Here is a 21,845-nt window from a genome sequence, read left to right on the forward strand (position 1 = left end):
TCAAATAAATAAATAAAATCTTTAAAAAAAAACAAACAAACAAACAAAACACCACAACAAAACTCTTACAGCTCCATAAGCAGCAGCATATAAAAAGATGTTCATTATCATTAGTTATTTGGAAAAAGCATGCCAGAATGATAATGGGATATCACATACATCCCTGAGATTAGCTTTTGAGAAAAGCCAGGTAATAAGTGTTCATGAGAATGCAGAGACACGGGAATCTTTTTTTTTTTTTTTAAGATTTTTTTATTTATTCACTTGACAGATCACAAGTAGGCAGAGCAGTAGGCACAGAGAGAGGAAGGGAAGAAGGTTCCCTGACGAAAGCCCGATGCGGGGCTCGATCCCAGGATCCTGGGATCATGACCTGAGCCGAAGGCAGAGGCTTTAACCCACTGAGCCACCCAGGTGCCCCAGGAATATTAACTCCTCCTGGTGGGAAAGGAAAATGGTGCAGCCCCTTTGGGAAATAATTTGGCCACTTCTTCAAGTGTTAAACACATATATACATGCAATCAGCAGTTCCACGCCTACCTACATACACAAGAAATCAAAGCACATTTCCCTACAGAGATGTGTGCACCAATGTTCAAAGCACCATTATTCACGATGGCCTAAAAGTAGGAACAACCCAAGCTGATGTGCATCAACTGGTGAATGGAAAAAGAAAGGGTTGTCTCTGATACTGAAGGACAACTGCCCTTTTGCTCACTTCTAGATATTTCTAAACAATCCTTTTATAAATCCAAAATCACTATGCTTAGCCTATGCCCCAGTTCTAAACATTAATTAGTCCAGTTGTATAAATCTATATAGCCACTTAAAATGTTCATAACAAATTTTCCCACAGTGAAAATGATTTTTTAATGGGAACCTTATACATAATCCATTTCCAAATCTAATTAGATTTATCTGGGGGAAAACATCATTGGCTAAGTGATATAACAAATACTAGCTAAACAAACGTTAATACACTCTAAATATTGCTACATCTAAAAAAACATAATAACCAACATTAATAAGAAACTGGAAAACTGTAATTTTGGTAGTTATTCACAAAATATGCATTCTGTTCTATTTATAAAGTAATATCTTGTTCACGCGGACAATAGCCAATATCTTCAAACTTGTAGGCTCCACTTGAACTAATGCAAATGTTACTGTGGAGCAATTACACCTTTACTTTGTCTGGATATATAAATAAAAATTAGTATTTTCACAACCTAGTAATGAAAGTCTTGAGCATTAAGCAGTTTACACGTATCGTCAGCTCTCATTTACAGTTATAATTTAATGCATTTATTATATCTACTGTTAATGTGTAACACGCAACATCTTACAGCTAAGCACTGCATTTTAATCTAATAATAGTAGCTATAATATTCCAAAATGTGCTTTAAGAATCAAAGCTGTAATATGTTCATTGAGGGTTTGAATTTGCATTTCAGGAGATCTAGATTTCTTACAACTTGCTGAAAAAGGACAAACAAAGACAAAAAAGCTTTTAAGGAGCCACGGGGGGGGGGGGGAGCAGAAGGAGAAGGGGAAAAAAAATACTTTGGAAGAATTCTTTTTCCTTGCTAAGTAGAACGCGTTAAAGCCGACTGGTGGTCTCCTTCATTTACTAAGGAGACTAATGAATAAATACACGTCCACTTGCAGTGAAACAGCATGTTCCATTCCAAAGAAGCCAATAAAGGGCCAGGTTGACACTTTCTAATTCATTGTAGAAAGAGAAAGCAGGAAACCCAAAAGTCACAAAGGCTTTTCCTGGATTTTATAAAGAAGGATGGGGATTCAGAATAAACTTACAGACCTGATCTCAGCAGAAATACTTTGCAATTCTAAGGTGAAGAGAGAAATGACACAACCCTTACATGGGCCAAAACATAATGGGATCTCAGTAGCTACCACAGCACATATATGTGAATTAATTGGGAAATCCCTTTTATTTTTATGCTAAAATCTATTTTCTAATTAATTTTTACCACAGACTAATCTTTATGCAGTGAAGTTTCCAAGTGAGCATTAGCAAACATTTCCTAGGTGTTCACATGTAACAACCTCTCTCCAGAGAGACAGACATAAACAACGTCCTTCCAGTTAGCACACAAGAGCTGACACAATGCCATGGGAGTATGTGGGAGATAGAGAAGGAGGAATTAATTAGAGGACTCAAGGAAAACTTTCCAAAGGAAATGATACTTCAGGCAGGATCCGCGGGTAAGAAAGACGAGCAGAGCACAAGGCAAGAAGGGCAGCAGAGGGAGAAAGAAAACTTGCATTAAATGACACCAAAGGTGTGACGGAGCCAGAGAATGGTGGTGAGTTCGGTAGGACTGGAACCCAGAGCATGTTCGTAGGAATGGAATCCAGGCATGAAAGAAGATGAGGCTACAGAGACAGACAGACAGAAGGAAGAAAGATGCGGCTGAACCAGTGGAGTGGGACGAAAGGCTCAAAAGACACAAAACTTGGGATAAAGAAGGTGCCATTGAAAATGGGTCTTCAATTGGACCTTGAAAGGTAGTAAAATTGGCCAACTTCCTTCCTCCAAATATATCAAATATCTTGGGACTGCTGGCCAGTATAAGAACTGCTTTGGATCCCACAGAGAAAACATTGGAGAACTTAATGTGTTTTCATATCCAGTGAAGAAAACAAACAAACAAATCAAGAGTAATCAGCATGACTACAAGTCACGACATGCCAAAGACAAAACATGTCTACAACACTCCAGGCCCCTAGAAAAACACAAGGGCTTCCATCCAGAGGACATGCAACGACACAGTCACTGTGTGCAGCTGATGGCAGGAGGCAAGGTTCCATTCTGTGTCTGATCTTCGGCAACTGTGGTAGCCGTCTGGTAGCCAGGAGCCTCACGTGGCTATGTCCATTTCACTTAATTAAGATTAAGTTTAAAAATTGATTCTTGAGGGGCTCTAGCCATATTTCCAGTACTCAAAAGCACATGTGATTAGTGGCTGCGATACTGAACAGTGGGGAGACAGAAGGTCTCCCTCACTGTGGGAAAACCTACTGGGCGGTGCTACCCCGAAGTCACCATCACAGAAGAACAGGAGAAAATTCCTTCCAGACAAAAAGGTCCCATTATAAATGACTCTGAGATCCTCAGATCACTAAGCACTGAATGAGGGCTACAGGGGTATATCAATATGTTTGTCAAAGTGAATTTTAACATAAAAGAAAGAATTACAGCGTAGTCCACTCTGCACAAAAACTAAGTCACTCCATCAACTGACTCCACAGCTGAAGCTTTGTGTCAGATTTCCAGAAGTAACTGTGTAGTATGCAACCACATATCAGTTTGGGAAAATGGATACAGCCCATTTAAATAAATAAATAAATAAATAAGATTAGGTATAGCTCACTCATCACAATTAGACATCTTCCATTATGAATGACAGACATTTCACATTTTGAAAGCAAAGCTAACCATTTAAAGGAATCCTGTGGAAAACCAATCTATAAAGAGGGTTATCATCTCTTAATTGACCTTATTAGAATATCAAAAACTCGGCTACTTTGTTCAACCTAAAAAAGAAAATGCTAATTTTATGTCGTTAGAAATAGGAGAGGGAAATGTCACAGAGCCAACAATGACCAAAAGGTGTCAGGGGGTGTGTCTCCCAGGATGAACTATCCTGAGATGGGTACATACTTTGGTGGTTCAGACTATTATTCGCATGTCAATGAGGGGAGGGAAAAGGTGAAATGTCCTGTAGAAAATGGGCAAGAGAATGCAACAGGTACCTCACAAAAGAGGATCTCTCCTGAGCTAATTCTGTCTCATCAGCAATGGGAAAAATGCAAGTCAAGATCATAAATAAGTATCACTGAATACTTCAGAGAACAGGTAACATTTTTAAAAAATTAACAATGTTGAAGTGCTAACTTGGAATAAACGGCAATCCCCAGCGCTGTTGTTGAAAATGCCATGGGTAAAACCACTCCACAAAATCATCTGGGGTTCCTGAGCGAGGCTGTAACTAGGGACGTGCTAGCATCCACCTCTGGGGGGGGGGGGGGGCGGGTAAGCAGATGCCGAGGACAAGGCAGGACCCGAGCATCAGTGACGTGCAGCGCGTGATGATGCAGCTGTAGTTTTAGCCGAAACGGAACAGACCCGATGCCAGTCCTCACCGGAACGCGCTGGGAGAGGCGCACAGGGCAGTCCTCCACCGCAGCAAGAATAAATGTGTCAGAGTGTGGACGAGTCTCCCGGAGGATATGGGGGGTGGCTACTTCTGTCCCGTACAAAAACAGGTGAACTCAAACCACCATATGGGGAGAGGTGTGAAGGGGCATTAAACTTCTTTAAAACAAGAACAAAGGCCACAAAGACCTGGTGTCAGGACAGCCGTGATCTCTGGAAGGAGAAAGAAGGACCAGAAATGAAGATGGGAGACGGTGTGCGGGGCCGTGCGGAAGGCGGCCCATACACTTTCTCTGATGGTTTCATCGATACTGTCTCTGTGCTCACTTACTGAGTTGAACACTTTCGTGTACTTTTTTTTTAATGTATGAATGTTGCATCTGACAAAACACAAAAAGTTTGGAAGAAAAATGGTCTCTGCACCCCATCCACAGGGCCAGGCGATGCCCAGCTCCCTCCACCCCGGCTGGCTTCAATCTGCTCCCCCACGCACCCTAACTCACCTCCTGCTGCGCTCGACCAGTTAATGGTGAGACATTGATACTCTCCCCGCCTTCTGGGTGGATCTGGAAATTCACTTTTTGACAAAGAATCTGGAAAGAGAATATGACCTACTATAAAGGAATTGTGTTTTGAAATTCATGGCACTTCACAGTGTAGACTGGAAATTTAAAAATGACTCTTTTAAGGAAAAATCTGCTATTTCATAATGAACAGTTTTTTGGGAACAGGCTTACTTCAGGACTTTCTGAATACCATGCCCAGCTGGTATACAATGTACAGAATGACAAAGACATGAAAAATGAGAATTCCAGAACCTCTTCCTATAGTCTTATATCCTGTATTGATCTCTTCCTATATTTTTGCAACAAGAGCATTAACCCACCCTCAGGCAGATCTATCCAGTGAATTTTAGGAAATTTAGCATCTCCCCAACCAAAACTCTTTCCCCTGCCATTTCCAAAAGGCCTCTAAAGAATGCTGTCACCACTGGTTTTAACTCCTATGATTTCCTCCTATGAACTCCTATGACCATTTCTTACGTTTTATTCTCAACATTAACCTCCCCCTTTACATTCAATAATTTACTTCTTAATATTACTTCCTGTTTTTCTCATATTTGCCTTGGACCCTTTCTTCCTTAGTATAAGCCAAAAATATTATTTTATATCCTACTATCTTCAAATCCTTTTCACATAAGTGATAAGCTACTTTTCTTCCATAAATTAAAATTCTAATATTTTAAAAAATGATCACAAATCTCAGATCCACAAACCCAACAAAATACATTTCATACAGTTTGAGATTTACTTTACTGGGAACGCTTACCTCTCTCTGGAGAGAGCTGCTAGCTGCCAAAAGAGGTTCAATGCTGCTAGGAGGGCAATGTGTCAAAGCAAAAGCCATGAGCTCCTGACAAGTGGCCAAGTCCTGGTAACTTTCGGATTGTCCTAACTGGCTACAAACATCCCAACTCTTAGAATAACCTGCAAAATTGGCAAGCAAAAAAAAAAAAAAAAAAAAAATTGGTTTCCACAAGAAAAGTCTCTAAGCTTAGAGGAGAAATCCAACGGCTTTCTGATCAGGTCTTGTGTCACCAAAGCACAATTGTGGTCATTAGTGATACGTAACATTTTCAAAACCAGAATTACATAAGGAACTAAAATAGGAAAGAAATATTAGACTTGTTTGTTATCCAGAAAGTTCAGCAATATCCCAGACACGTTTTTCTGATAAACGCTACTTCATTTTAGAATACCTAGCAATGACTATAAATAATCGACTTGGCTTTGACGCTGAGTAAAAAGCTGGATATCTGACTTCGGAAGACCCAAGCGTATGGCCCAACACTGCTACTAAGCCCTTGTGTGAGCTGGAGAGAGTTCCACGTGTCACACTTTTTCTACTACTACAAAGCGACAATAACAATGCTTTCCTCCTTGAGTTGTTGAAGGATTAAATAACATTTCTATTTAAAAGCACTCTGTAAACTATGAAGTGTGAGAAAAGAAAAATTACTATAGGCAGCCACACAGAATCATTCACTTTACAGAAGAGAGAGATCCAAGGGCACAGCAAAGCATACAGTCAGCCCTGGCTTCCAGCAGAGATCTTTGTCCTACACACTTATATTCCAGATTCGTAAAATATGTTTTTATTTGTAGTTGAAAGAGTTCTCAAGTTTTGTTTGTTTGTTTTTAAGTACCAAGTTCTACTTTGAAAGGGTTTGTTTTTTCTAAGTGCAAAGGCCTTGGTCCAGAATAATTTCTCTAAATGTATTAAGTAAAAATCCAGGTATTACACTGATGGGAATAAAATTCTTACAAAACCCTCTAAATCATTTTAAAGCAATACACTGTTTTCTCAAAAACACCATAATTACTCTGAATTTAATGTTACAAGCCCAATATTGGTTAATAGTAATACATACTTATTAGTTAATATTAAATAATTATAATTAGCTAATATTAATACTAACTAGTTACTATTAACATAGTATTACAGAATGTAGCTCTTTTATGAAACTGATTTTCTAATGCTGAGGTTATAAAGCATTTTTTCCCCCAGAGTTTTAAACATTTTCACAAATGTACTCACAAAGAGTCTCTCCTTGACCAAACATTATTTCAGGCTCCTTTGAAACCTCTTCACAACTAGGCCCACACCTTGGCCCACGATGACTGAACCTGCATAGTCCAGCACTGGCGATAATCCTACAAAGCCCATTTAGAGAGAATCTCCCACCCTTGATAACTGATGACTATTGATATCTGATCCAATTCCTCCTCTCTCATCCTTGAATTTGATCATCCAAGCCCAATCTTCTTCAGCAAGAATCCTGTTAAGTCAGATCAGCAAGAATCCCACTGCACTTGATGTCTCAGAGTTTTACATCCACCGACCCCTCCCTATGCTCCTTGACTATAAGACCCCAGCTGTCTTTTCTGTATTTGGAGTTAAGTCGACCTCTCTCACCTACTGCAATACTTTTAACATCTACTGCAAAAGTCCTAAATAAAGTCTTCCTTATCATTCTTAAGAAATATCAGAATAGTATTTTTCTTTAACAGTACATATACGAAAAGTGCAATGCTCCTAAATGCACAGCTCCGTGACTTATCATGAGGTGAAGCACGACATTTTTAACCGATTGCCATGAAAGTGCACAGACAGTAGGTAAAAAGATTGCTTGGGCTTTCGTATACTCAGACACAGCCAGAGAAAGCAGATCGTTTAGTAGAGAGTCTATGATAAGGCAACATCACTTCCAACCCCACTGGGGAAAACCTTCTTTCGCAGTGAGATTATGCCACAAAAAAATCAGATCTTCCAGAGAACAGACTTTGAATTTCCATATAGAAAATTTAAGGATCACATACTACTTCCTATTTTCTCAACATCAGTTTGAAAAGCACTATGCTATCCCTTTAAAAACAAAGACTAGAGATATTAACTACTCATGAATTATAGATCTTCAAAATGTTTAAATTTTCTTTTATATAACAAATACATGAAAAGGCATTAAAATATTTTACATAAAAGCGTTCTTAAAATTATGAGCATATTTTTATTAGGCAACAGAAAGCAACCAAAATCTCAGCTAAAATGTAACTCCAAGCCCATTAAAGTACTTATATTAATACATAAGCACATGGTATACATACTGATCAGGGCTCATAAAATGTTTCTCATGTCTTTTGAAGAAAATGTAGCTGGCTTCCCAATCAGGCCAATTGATTTCAGAAGAGACCTTTTCCATTATTCATCATGTAAAAAGGACCTGAGCCAAGTGTCAAGTAATTTGTCTATTTCACCTGTGGCCATCAGCTCCTGACAATGCACACTGGCTGCTTTGTAGTCATGGAAACGAAGTGCTTGCTCCACTAGAAGGATCAGAACCTGTCCACGCCTTTCTTCTGGGTCTTCACCTGTAAACACATGCAAATCACTTAAAGATTGTGGCAGCATCAATTGATAAAAGAGCTCATTAACATTGTGTTTCTAATTAATTAAAAAATAAACAGTAGAGCTTGGACTGATTTTTTAAAAGATTATAGGACAAATGTCACAGCAACTTTGACCTTCCAATCTATTTATTAATCCTGGAATTAGCTTTCAGTCTCCTAAGAGATCAATGACTAGTATCAGCCCCAGACCAACCATTCCAACCTAAGTGCATAGAGAAAAGTTTTCCTCCCAACAAGAACTTGCAAGTATTTGTTATTTCCTCTTTTACATTATGCCCTTTGAATGTTCTGTTTCTAATTATAATTAATTAATGATAATAACAAGGTGGGGAGACTTACACAGTAAACTGGAGAGAATTTTATAGCTTCTCTAACGGTACTACCTTTTATTTATCCTCATAAGCATCTAGGCTCTAAGAACACAGAGCAAAATTCAGTTTACGTTAATACAAATATCTTAATTTTCTCAAGACTCTTGGACGTCAACTTAGATGGTATGTCCTTCTCTGACATCTCTACGTAAGATTTCTTCACAAGAAACACGTGGGTAAAGTGTCCCTCTTTCATGTTCCTTTACTTTTCATTCTGTGAATACCAATTTATTGAGATTATCATTTTAAAAATCTACATCTTCTATCAGAATTTAAGGTCTCTGAAGACAGGGATTCCATCCTTGTTAAATTCCCAGTGGCTGGCATCAAGTCACACACATAACTGGGGCTCAAAAAAATATATCCTCGGGGCACCTGGGTGCAGTGGGTTAAGCCTCTGCTTTCAGCTTAGGTCATGATCCCAGGGTCCTAGGATCGAGCCCCGCAGCGGGCTCTCTGCTCAGCGGGGAGTCTGCTTTCCCCTCTCTCTCTGCCTGCCTCTCTGCCTGCTTGTGATCTCTCTCTATGTGTCAAATAAACAAATAAAATCTTAAAAAAAAAATAATTATATATATATATATATATATATATATATATATATATATCCTCAGTGAAACGAGTAGAGATTCTATCCAGAATGTGATTTTCAGGGGCACCTGGGTAGCTCAGTGGGTTGGGCTGCTGCCTTCGGCTCAGGTCATGATCTTGGGGTCCTGGGATCGAGCCCCACATCGGGCTTTCTGCTCAGTGGGGAGCCTGCTTCCCTCTCTCTCTCTGCCTGCCTCTCTGCCTACTTGTGATCTCTGCCTGTCAAATAAATAAATAAATAAAATCTTTAAAAAAAATGTGATTTTCAACTATAAGACAAATAATTCAAAGTTACAATGTAAACACAATGTGTATACTTGAGACTAAAAAAAAAAGTAAAACGTGTTTTATATTTTAATGAGGTAAAGAAACCTTAAAATTATTTTCAATATTTCCAAAAAAAAAAAAAAAAGAAAGAAAGAAAAAAGAAAATACCCAATGGCCCCTGCATTTTTAGGTTACAATGTGGTTTGGAAGAAAAAATATATCACAGAAAGGTCTAAAATCAGTTTAAAAATATGTCACCATTAATCTCCAACCTGTCCTGCATAGGTTTAAATAAAATCCACATATTGGCCTCAACTAATCGAAAAAGATTTTTTAAAAATTGAAGAAATACTACGATTCATAATAATATTATTAGAATAACAAACCTATGTTCTGTAACACTGGAAATAGAATACATAAAAAGTTTCTCAATAATAAATGCACATATCACACTTAATATAAAACCTATTTCCTAGATAATACTCTTGAAATGTTTTAATTTATTCAGAATATCTAAATCAAAAATGAAAAGGGCCAGGGGCGATTCTTTTTTTTCCATGAGACAACTTGACTAGGTTGCAAAGATATTTCTGCAGATATAATTAAATCTCTTAATCAGCTAACTCTAAGTAACGGGTCCATTGATTACCACCATCCAAAAACCAAAAAAAAAGGAGGAAACAAAGAATAAAAGATTTGGGGCACCTGGGTGGCTCAGTGGGTTAAGCCTCTGCCTTCAGTTCAGGTCATGGTCTCAGGGTCCTGGGATCAAGCCCCGCATTGGGCTCTCTGCTCAGAAGGAGCCTGCTTTCTCCTCTCTCTCTGCCTGCCTCTCTACCTACTTGTGATCTCTCTCTGTCAAATAAATAAATAAAATCTTAAAAAAAAAAAAAAAGAATAAAAGATTCAAAGTGAGAAAATTCTTAACTATGGAATCTTCAATAAATTAACTTATTTATTCCTATTTTCTCACATTCTAAATAAGTGTCATAACTCTGCTATAAGGGACATAGTAAGAAGTAACTCAGATAAGTATAAAAGCATAAAACGAGATTATTGTTGTTAATATAAACTTTTATATGAAACTTAGGTAAGTATAAAAGCATAAAATGAGAATTACTATTATTATTAATATAAACTTTTATAGGAAGATGGGTTAGTCACCCTGAACTCCAAAGTTCAAATATTTAACTGCTTTTAATTCTAGAAAGTTCCAAACTGAATAGCTGAGTAAATGGGAAAACATAACAAAAAATAATCTATAAAATGATCTAGAAAAATATTACAAATGAAACAAAGAAAAATGAATTCTTTTTTTTTTTAAAGATTTTATTTATTTATTTGTCAGAGACAGAGCAAGCACAGGCAGACAGAGTGGAAGGCAGAGTCAGAGGGAGAAGCAGGCTCCCTGTGGAGCAAGGAGCCCGATGTGGGACTCGATCCCAGGACGCTGGTATCATGACCTGAGCCGAAGGCAGCTGCTTAACCAACTGAGCCACCCAGGTGTCCCAGAAAAATGAATTCTTAACAGTCAAGAGTATGGCCTGACAAGACATCTATTAAAGAAAATGACTCAGATATTTAGTCTGAAAAATGGAATATTAATGGTGGCATAATAAGGCTTTGAGTTTATGAAATATAATTTAAGCTATGTCCATAAATTCTCTGCCACTCCTTTCTAAAGATGGAGATAGTTGCCCCTCCCCTTGATGGAGGCTGATTAGTGATTTACTTCTAAGAGAATAAGGTGGACAGGATGATGTGTGACTTCCAAGACTAGATCATATAGGACATTACAGCTTCCTCCTCACTCTCTCATGGATCAACTGCTTGAGGGGCAATTAGGTGTCAGGTAGACAGAACAATTAAGAAACCCTGTGGAGACGTCCATGTGGCAAGGAACTGATGCCTCTTCCCAGCAGCCAGGAAAAAACACCGAGTCTCCTCCAACCACCCAATGAGTAAGCCAGCCCAGAAGCAGATCATCCAGGCCCAGCCAAGTCTTCAGGCAGAGCCCATGCATACTTCCCCTAAACTTGAAAGGGCCCATATGATTGCCTCATGAATAAGACATGATGGCAATGTAACTGCCCAAATTCCAAAGCCAGATCAGAAAACCCCAAGAAGCTTTTGCTGGTTTCTCTCAGAACATGGACTCTGGGAGCCGTCAGTCACCATGTAAGAATCGTGGTACTCTGCAGCCACCATATGGAAAGACCACAAGGAGAAACCATACAAAGAAGAGATTCAGCCCTGGCTACTGTATCCCCAGCTATTTTAGTGTTCCCAAACCAGGTGCCAGTCACAGATAAAGCAACTTTGAGATGAGCTGATCCATCCCTAGACACTACGTGGGTACAATTTCATAAAAGATCCTGAATTGCCTGGCTGAGCCCAGTCAACCTCCAAGCACTGAGAAAGATAAAAATTAAATGATTTTGTTTTCAAGTCAGGAAATCTTGGGAGTTGTTTATAAAGCAGCAGCAGATTATCAGAATGCCCTACAAGACTCAGATAAGTATCACGAGCATTGGGATCCCCTTCTTAATTACCCTCCTCGCTAGGCAAAATACTAGCATTGCCTTTCTTACAAGCTCTATGAAATCTGTATGCAGAAGCCAAGCACACACCCCATCCCGTGCTGCAACGTAATTATCTGCTTTCTCAGCCCTCAAAGATTCTGAATTCCCAGGGGACAGAAGCTAGGCGCACCAGACCCTTATATCCCAACTACTCAGCACAGTGATACTACCTCGCCTGTCTCTGCTTCCATTTCTTCATCAGTAAAATGTAGCTAACGAGAGGCCGCTGTACATCATGAAAGAGCCAATATGTAAAAAGAGCAGAGAGGGGGACTGAAAGGTTGTTAATCCCATTAAAAATTCCTACAATTTACCAAGATCTCAGATGATCCTGTTTCCATGTCAACAAGGCAAAGGATAAAAATGGAAATCGGTCTTTGTAGACACATAAAAAATGCTGACAGCCTCCCTGAGCTGCTTCCTTAGTTTCTGAGAAATTTCCTTATGGAAAGTCTTCCGTGATGATCAGACTGCTTCAAAGTTTACAAGATGCTTTTCTAGCATTCACTCATTCAGGGGTCCTTGGAAACATGAAGGGTGAAGCCAGGAGTATCATTCCTATTTTCCCGAGACAGAAACTAGAGCCAAAGTCACTTTGCAAGTGTATGGGGTAGTCAGGACTGAAGCAGCCTTCTGACCAAATCCAACCTCTCCTCTGCCATCCAAAGATGCCTCACGATGGGTGACGGGTTCCAAAGCTGCCAACAGACCCAAAGTCACTTTGCAAGTGTATGGGGTAGTCAGGACTGAAGCAGCCTTCTGACCAAATCCAACCTCTCCTCTGCCATCCAAAGATGCCTCACGATGGGTGACGGGTTCCAAAGCTGCCAACAGACCCACGGGTAAAGGTGCTGATGCTCTGCTTCCGGACAAGTGACTCAGGAAAATCGACTACAACCACAGACCTTCAGAATGAGTCCTCCATATTAAGATTTTAAGAATTAATTAATATATGTCCCCTACTACACTAAATATATGTTTCTTTAAAGTTCAGAATATAAACAGAAATCCTGTTTACTTTTGAGTCTACAATATATGGTTTGGATGAGCCCAACTTCAAACCACAGCTTATAAAATATTTGTATAACAACTCTTTGTTGTTTCTCTCTCTTTTTTTAAAAGTTTTATTTATTTGAGACAGAGAGAGAGAGAAACACAAGCGGGGTGGGCAGAGGGAGAAGCAGACTCCCCACTGAGCAGGAAGCCCAGGGGTGCAATCCCAGGACCCTGAGGTCATGACCTAAGCCGAAGGCAGATGATTAACTAACTGAGCCACCCAGGCGCCCCTGGCCAGCAACTGTTCATGTAGAGATAATTGTAAGTCAAAAATACAAAAGAAAATGATTAAGAGACTCTGCTCGGCAGAAGAGTGTGGTTACAGAAGCATGAAAGGCAGAGTCAGACTTTCTTTGGGAGCCGGGGTCTGCTATTTAACCCTGCCAAGCAAGACTTCTCTGATCCTCAATTCCCCTCGTAAGATGAGAAAAATACCATCATCCTTACCTTTTAATAGATGAATAGAATGATTGAATGAATAGATGATCACCTATGTGCAAACCCCACCAAATAGTAAATGCACAAGTTCTTCTAAGAAATTGCACAAACTCAAAAAATATCACTCCAAATCTGGACACTGAAAGTGAGTGGTAGGGCTGACTTGTCTATATTTAAGCTTTTTTTTTTTTTTTAAAGATGTTATTTATTTATTTGACAGAGAGAGATCACAAGTAGGCAGAGAGGCAGGCAGAGATAGAGGAGGAAGCAGGCTCCCTGCTAAGCAGAGAGCCTGATGAGGGGCTCAATCCGAGGACTCTGAGATCATGACCTCAGCCAAAGGCAGAGGCCTTAACCCAGTGAGACACCCAGGCGCCCCGATATTTAAGCTTTCTGATTACAAATATTAATCCCAACTTATACTCCTGACCTCACAACCACCTCCTAGCACCCTGAATGAGCCTGTCCTCATTTAAAGGACAGAGGGACCAGCAGCTCGGTATGGGGACACATTCCTCCAACACACTGATCTTTGCAGAAAAGATAAATCCTTGGTCAAGAGTGGCATCCTGACAGCGGCAAGCACATATTCTGGCCTTTGCCCAGGATGATGTCAAGGATGGCATGGAAACCTTCCTCTGCAATTCAGCATGCAAAACTTACCTGCTACCCTCAGCAACTCGGCAAGGCCCAGAAGCTTGGCAGACTGTTTGTAGCATGTGGGGGACTGCTGGAGACACTCCTTGATGAGGCTGATCCGATCAGAGCACAATCGCACTGCAAGAGAAAGACTAAATACTTGTAACCAGGGACATCACCGAGGAATGTCATGACGGTCCCAGTTTAGGTAAGCAAACACGATGTAAACTCTTAGCCTCCAGATCAAAAAGAATTAAGAAAGATACAATTATTTTTAAAACATTAAAGTTATTGTTGCTTCTGAATAAATAATACACAGCTAGGCTAGGCTCTTTTGTCACCAACCTTCTGAAAGAACAAAGGCATCAGTATCTAGAAGCTAAGAAAACTGTCACCTTTTCAAGTGCCATGTAGGGTCTTAGGGAAAATTATAAGGAACTCAGTGTTTGCTCTGAAAACTTCATATACTTGTTCTTATTACACCAGAGCCCTCATTCAATTTGCCCCCCGACCCCAAAAGCCATTCCATGTTCCAAACATGCATCTTCCACCTCTACTTCATCACCCCCATTTAAAGGGTAAGAATTTTCAAACTGCTCACTGTTCCAATGTACTACCCTTTCCCAAACAGGTCCGATCTTCTTGCTTGAGCCAGATATTAGGAAAACAAAACATGTCCGATCATATCGGTTCACACTACGAGGTAATTAAGGACACTTAAAGGGAGGGGGGGGAAACTTCAGTAAAGATTATTCTACATATGCTACGAAGGAATGGTTATGTAAGGAAAGCTGTCAACATTTAAGAAGGCTGGCACTACCTAGGCAGCTGGGCCCCCAGAAATACAACAGTAGCAACTCTAAGGATAGCGGCTGACATTACACGAATACGACCTACATCCCAGGCACTGTTGTAGGTAATTTACATGTATTAATCCTACAAGACAGAACTTGACAAGGCAGGTGCTATCATCTTCAGAAAAAAAAAGTGTGGAAAGGTCACTGAACAAAATGATGGAACCAGAATTCAACCCACCTCCTTATATGTTTTTTAAGCCTTCATTCCTTTGTCCATTACCAAATCCATGGCTAGCTCCCACACATTCTGTGTTCTCACCAAAATTTCTTAGAGGCAGTAGAGGGCCCAGGTGTTGGGGAGATAAAGGAGAGAGCTGGCAGTTTTTCTTTGGAATGGGCTCATTTAAGTTTTCATTATGATTTAATTTCAAACTTACAAAATGGTTGCCAGATGCTACAAAGAACTCTTTGTCAAGAATAATCAGCTGTTAATCATTTGCTCCATGTATACATGCACATGTACCACCATACACAGGAGCCCCCCCATACATTTATACAAACACTCATACACATGCACACACACACACACACAATCTGTTTTTTCTGAACTATTCAAGAATAAGCTGTATATATCCTATCCTTTAACTCCTAAATACTTCAGTGTGTACTGGGTTCCTTTACAATGGCTATTTATACATCTGCTAGTACAGTCATCCTTTGTCACCTTTACCATAAAACATAAAGTAGATAAAAACTTCAATTACTTACTTCACCATCACCACAGCCAACGTGTACATCTGAGTCTAACTTCGCTAGATTATATTATTACTCCCAGTATCCACTGTAATTATTTGTACCCCAAATACCCACCTGACTAATGGTACGCTTGGCTCTGTGATTTCTTGGGCAATGAAATGTGAGTGGAAGCGACATATGCCACCTCTCAGCCAATGTTTCATGAGACTCACCATGGGACCCCACTACTGACCCTCGCCCCTCCCATGAGAATGCCATCTCCCACGAAATGGGGCAGAAATGCCTGTAAGCAAGAAATCAACTTGCTCTCACGTGTCATTGAGGCTTTTGAGAGACCTGTGATAGCACAGTCTAGCAAAAATTAACAGATACCATACACTTCAAACTTTTCCGTAACTTTTCTCAATCAAAAAATTGGGTTTTTACTTTTCCTTCAACATCCGCTACTGTTTGGGGTCTTCTCCTTATATGTATTTTAAGGAAATGTGTATTACTACTTCAATATTCTAGATTCAATTACTATGAGAAAGGTACTTTCTACATGTTTCTAATTTTATTTCAAAACAACACCCACCACAGATCTCACTCCACATATGTAAAAAAATCTAAGGTTTTCATAGATGCTTTTACAGCTGTACTTGATGAGCTGGTACTCTTAGAGAAACTGTAGTTTTAATAAATCTGGTAAGTGGATTTCCTTACTGTCACCATTCTTTTTCTAGCTCCATAAAATCAAAGTAGAAAACTAAAGCCATACATAGCAGCGGATCCTCATTTTCTCTGAAGTTCCAAGTTTTTTTTGTCTGATTCTTGCATAACTACTAATATTTCAAATACATCAAGTAAATTTGGAGAGTGGGATTCTAAGAGAATGCAGTTGTCATTTTCAATGGTCATTTTACTTTATTTATTTATTTACTATTTTTTGAGCCTCTGGACAATCACTATACTAATTCTCTCTTACTGCTTATCATAGGACATGCTAAATTATATTTCAAAATGTAATTTCTCAGTTAGGTAAATTCAAGCCTTAGATATTATTATATTTCTATGAAGGAAAGAGTCTTCTTCGACACCTAACATTCCTTTTCAAGTGGAATCAATAATAGGGATAAACATGTATGCATGTATGAAGGTCTCTCATTTTCCTGCGGTTGTCATAAGTATATATCCAGTGTTTAAAAAAAAAAACTATAATGCACACACATGCACACACATAAACGCATAAAGGAGAATCTGTGTAGCAGATGAGCTACACACCTGCACTCTCATCAACACCTTCTACGAGACACAGACAGTGAACCATGCCCAGTAAACCACAGACGCAAAATACCAAATTCGGTCACTCGTGAATGGCATCAAAGGGACAAAGCAACCTGGGCAGTTCTGTGTGCCACTGCTGAAGTAAAAATCTGAACTGTGCAGGTGCAGGTGACACTACCCAGAAGTCACTTAGCTGATGAGTGAGAACACCTGAGTTTCCTTCTTGAATCTTAGTTTCACAACCACTTCGTCAGTAGAGAATGGTCTACTATTTACAAACACAGGTTTGAATTCTAGCTCCACGTCTGTGTGATCCTAAGCAAGCTATTTAACCCCCTGAACTTTGATTTCATCATCTGGAAGTTGAAAACAATAATAGCCACTACTTCATAAGGTATTTTTGAAAATTAATAAAAACCTACAAATAGGGACGCCTGGGTGGCTCAGTGGGTTAAGCCACAGCCTTTGGCTCAGGTCGTGATCCCAGGGTCCTGGGATCGAGTCCCTTATTGGGCTCCTTGTCCAGCAGGGAGCCTGCTTCTCTCTCTGCCTCTGCCTGCTACTCTGCCTGCTTGTGCTCTCTGACACATAAATAAAATCTTAAAAAAAAAAAAAACCTATAAATATATTTAGAACACAAAAATCACTCGATCAATGTTAGTTATTGCTATTACTACTGCTACTGACCTAGTCACAGAAATGCTTATGAAGTATGGAATCCTCTCATGCAAAAATGCTCAGTGTTTCAGATACAACTTTCAGGTCCAGCTAGAGAATCTTTTATGATTACCTCCATCTGAGGAAGGTGAAGCTCAAAAACATGACGATGGCCACAGGTCACACAGCTCAAAGTGGCTGAATCAGAATTCAAACTCGTACATGACACTAGTGTGACTCTGTCTTGCCTTCAGGGTCAGTCCTTCCAAGTCAAGAATGTACCTTATTCCCTTCATCATTTCGATTTCTGGAATAGGGGAAGAAGCTAATTCAAAATGGAAGGAAAGCAAATGGAAAGAGGAGAACAGAGAAAGAATGAGAAAGCAGGTAAGAGACTCTAATTCTACCACCAGTTAGAAATGCGGACCTCCATGAGAAGCAACAAAAATGACAGTTGATGACTAGAGCTCTTACGAAGTCCCAGGCACTGTGCACACGTGGCCTTAGCCCTTCTGAGCAATTCTAGAAGGTGCTTCTTAGTATCCCCATTTTGTAAATGAGGAAACTTACACAGAAAGCAAGGTCAGATACCTGTCCAGTTATGCAGCACTAAGTGGCTCCAGGCTGGCTTTACCCACAAAGCTTGGCGACTAAAAAACGATTTACCCTACTACAGAAAAAGCATGACGGACAACTGAAACATCTCAAATCTGCTCATGTGAACAGTAAGAATAATTTACACAAAACATAACATCCAAATTATGGGGGAAAACACACACATGTGCACACACACAAATACTTTGTAGGAGACTCAAACGTAAGGACCCATTTTTACATATTTCTTTCCCTGTTTTCTATTAACTCCTTAATTATAATATAGCTAGTACAACTAGCCCTCCCTTGGTGACTACTAGCAACTCCTGGAGTGTAAGCAAAGGTGGCCTTAAAACAAAGCAAAGTGACAAAATGAACAATATGTGCTACAAAAATACCCGGACCATGAATGTTCAAGTATCAAGTTACTTTGTCCAGTATTCCCGAGAAGTACAAAAGCAGCTTACACCTCAAGTGTATCTGCAACATAAACACAAACAGGATACAAAGGCAATATCCCATCTTCCATCTAGAAGGTCTTCTGACATTCATTTTAAATAGGAAATCAATAGATCAAGCTGGAAAGCTGTCAAGACATGAGAGCAAATGTCTTTCTTAACACACACTTCAGTCAGGAAATTTCTCAGAAGTAAGCACATGGTAGCAGGTTGGTTGCAGATTTTCAAACCCATCAGATGATGTACGAATAATGCCAGCAAAAATACTGCTAACTGGGCACCACAGAAAATTAAAGTTTTGTTTATTATTTCAAGTCAATTGAACTAAATCTTTAGCATTTGGGGGACTGCAAGAAAAGGTTTTTTGGTATTACATTAGTCCACCTGGAATAAATAAGTAGCTAAATACACACATATACACAGAGTCAAAGCTATAAGGACTTGGCCTTAGAAGAGATATAAGAAGGGCAAGCTTCATAGTGTTCTGGACTCCCCCACCACTGAATTCTTGATTGAATATGTGTTTCAGGGGAGATAGTTCATGATGTAACACATTTGAGAACAAAACGAAAATATTTTTAGTAACTGATTTATTTCCACAATTTTAAAAGCTTTGGGCTCAAAAGTTACAGGAATGATACTACAAAATAGAATTTTCCAGTAATTTAACAATCTCCATACTTACTTAAGATGCTACAGGATATGTATAATCATGTGGAAATTATTTCTAATGCTATTCAAGGTAACAGAAATACTACCTCGTTCAAGTCTAATAAATTCACCTGACAAGCAGAGCTTTAATTTTTAGTAGAACTATAATGGAAACCCACAAGAAAACGTGAGAATGTGTCTAATGACTTATATCTCCTAAGATCCATCTGACTCAAAACCCTCAAAACACATGACAAAGACACCGAGAACCTGTAACAGGACCCTGTTGTCCAAAATTACCAGGAGTTTAAAAAAAAGAAGAAGAAGAAGAAGAGAAGGAGGGGACGGCAGAGGAAGAGGAAGAGGAAGAAGAGGAGAGACAATTCTCATGAAAATTTATCAAAAACCAGAAACAGAAAGAACTTCGCTACACCTCCCCCACTCCCAAGCCCAAACATTTCCTGGGTTAAGAGTGAAGAAAAGAGATTACATGGAAGGCACCAAGCATACTGCTGATAACCATGCTACCCGCTTCACTTAGGGCACTGAGGTCCAGAGTTCAAGGCAATAGGAAGTCTACTACCCACTTGTCGGGTAAGGTTCAGGACACTGGGAGACACACACTGTCCTCATAGCACAAAGGAGATAATGACACACAACTGCATATCAGCATGCTTGTTTGGGTGGTACTACACAGACGTGTGCACTTAGGTAGAAGAATTTGAGCAACATTAAGATATCGCTAGTAATTAAACTCTAAACAAGAACTTTCTATCATTCCTTTGAATAAAATCGTATCAACACAATTAAAGAATATTCCGTAGTAAGCATAAAAAATCATCTATGATCATGTGTAGCTACTTCCAAATCTATGCAACTGAAACAAAATACAGAAATAAACTGTACATCAAAACTGATGGAGATCCGAAACTCTAATCCACAATACCCATTTGGTTTTATCCAAAAAAATTGACCGGCATTATTTCTTTTAATGATAGAACTGAGAACTTACAAAATAAATTTATGATAAAATGTTGGATATATTTCTTCTTTGAGTTTCCACTTAAGGTTTCCTTTGAAAAATGGGGCAGAGGGTCAGATCTATTGCTAATGGATTAAATGACCAAAAGTACTCCTTAATTCAAACAACTACAAAAGAACTATGCTAGTGAGTCAACGCAAAGTAAGTTAATACTAAGTTAATAATGCAACATTAAATAGAAAACTCACCTTGCAAAGGCAGGATTTTTACCCCAAACTCTTCAAGACACCCAAGGGCTTGGATAAGATCTAGCTCCTCCTGAATGGCTGCTGGTCTATCAGTTATCAGCTGTAAGCAGCACCTAAGGGAAATAAGATCAGCTTTAACCAAAAAAAAAAAAAAAAAAAAGTAAGAGATGCTTGGCTAAGATGCCTTTCTGTATTCAACAGCATGAGATCCAACACATATTTATCAAAAACCTCCTACATTCCAGGTATCCTGCTTGACGCTTTCTGTTATCTTACTTAATCCTCATAGCAAGCCTCTGTGATGGGCAAATAGCATCACCCGCTTCCTAAGGAAGCCAAAACCAAAGCTCAGAGAGGCGAAGTGATCTGTGCAGGGTTGTACCGAGGGCAGGGAACGGTATCACATTACAAAGCAAAATACATTAACTGCCTTCAACGCTCCTTTTACTGCGGACTCCGAAGGTAATAATCATACAGGAAGGATTTAAAAAGGGAGACAGAACTCAGATAATTTCCAGTTATTCTTCTAAGAAAAACAAACATCTTGTTTGGTGACAACTTCAACTCCGTTAAAAGAATAAGCTGAGACACTGCACAAAGGATATTTTTCTGATCACAGGAAGAGTCCGTTTATAATGCAGTGCTGAGATGAATACAGGAAAGAGGGACTTTGCTAAACCAAGAATCTGTGACACCTGTGGGGTATTTTAAGCACGTTTTTTAAAAATCCAGACAACGTGCACTTAAGAAATCTTTTCATTAACAAATAAACTTACTTTCTGAAAGGTGCCTGTGGCAAACGCTGGGACACAGGACTAGAAAGAGGCAGAGATCGGGCCAGGAAAGGCTAATGGTGCTAAAGTCTTGAATTGTCTTGAAGATCCCTGGGCCCTGGGATGCATCTGTGGGACCGAGCGATGGATGGAGGCCTACCTTGCTTTGCAAAATTGTAAAACTGAGCCAAGATGAGCACTAACGCATACTGCTGATTCAAATGGAACAAGGGACGAGTCTACATGCAGCAGCTACGGAAAAACTACCGTGCTACCTTCAAACCCACAAGTTCCCAGTTCTGGCAATTTCTACCACAGATAGGCTCACACACGCCCACATGCGCACCCATAATTAGGGATGCTCACTACCAGTGTTTTTACAATACAACAGGATGAATTTTATCATGAATGAAATAAATTGTAAAAAAGTCGAACGAAGGGATATTCTACAACCATCAAAAAGAATAGATCAATCTGACATGTCCTCTTGAAAAAAACCATCAGTATAGATTGTAAGTGAAAATAAGGAGATCCAGAAAGGTACTTACAAGTCGTAAGCACTCATTTGTGATTT

The 21,845-nt window shown here is 39.4% G+C and overlaps 1 protein-coding gene across 1 annotated transcript in view; it reads right to left on the reverse strand.

Moving 5' to 3' along the window:
- The window catches only part of NBAS (NBAS subunit of NRZ tethering complex), a 317,592-nt gene that overhangs the window by 138,438 nt on the left and 157,309 nt on the right, over positions 1-21,845 (reverse strand). The window contains exons 31-35 of the mRNA XM_082744160.1: positions 20,499-20,611; positions 14,117-14,230; positions 7,999-8,112; positions 5,513-5,670; positions 4,687-4,776 (exon numbers count right to left, since the gene is read on the reverse strand). Coding sequence (XP_082600286.1) covers positions 4,687-4,776; positions 5,513-5,670; positions 7,999-8,112; positions 14,117-14,230; positions 20,499-20,611 — 589 coding nt within the window. The remainder of the gene's footprint in view (positions 1-4,686; positions 4,777-5,512; positions 5,671-7,998; positions 8,113-14,116; positions 14,231-20,498; positions 20,612-21,845) is intronic.

The sequence above is a fragment of the Mustela nivalis genome, assembly GCF_964662115.1.
Source record: "Mustela nivalis genome assembly, chromosome: 8".
Classification (NCBI taxonomy): domain Eukaryota; kingdom Metazoa; phylum Chordata; class Mammalia; order Carnivora; family Mustelidae; genus Mustela; species Mustela nivalis.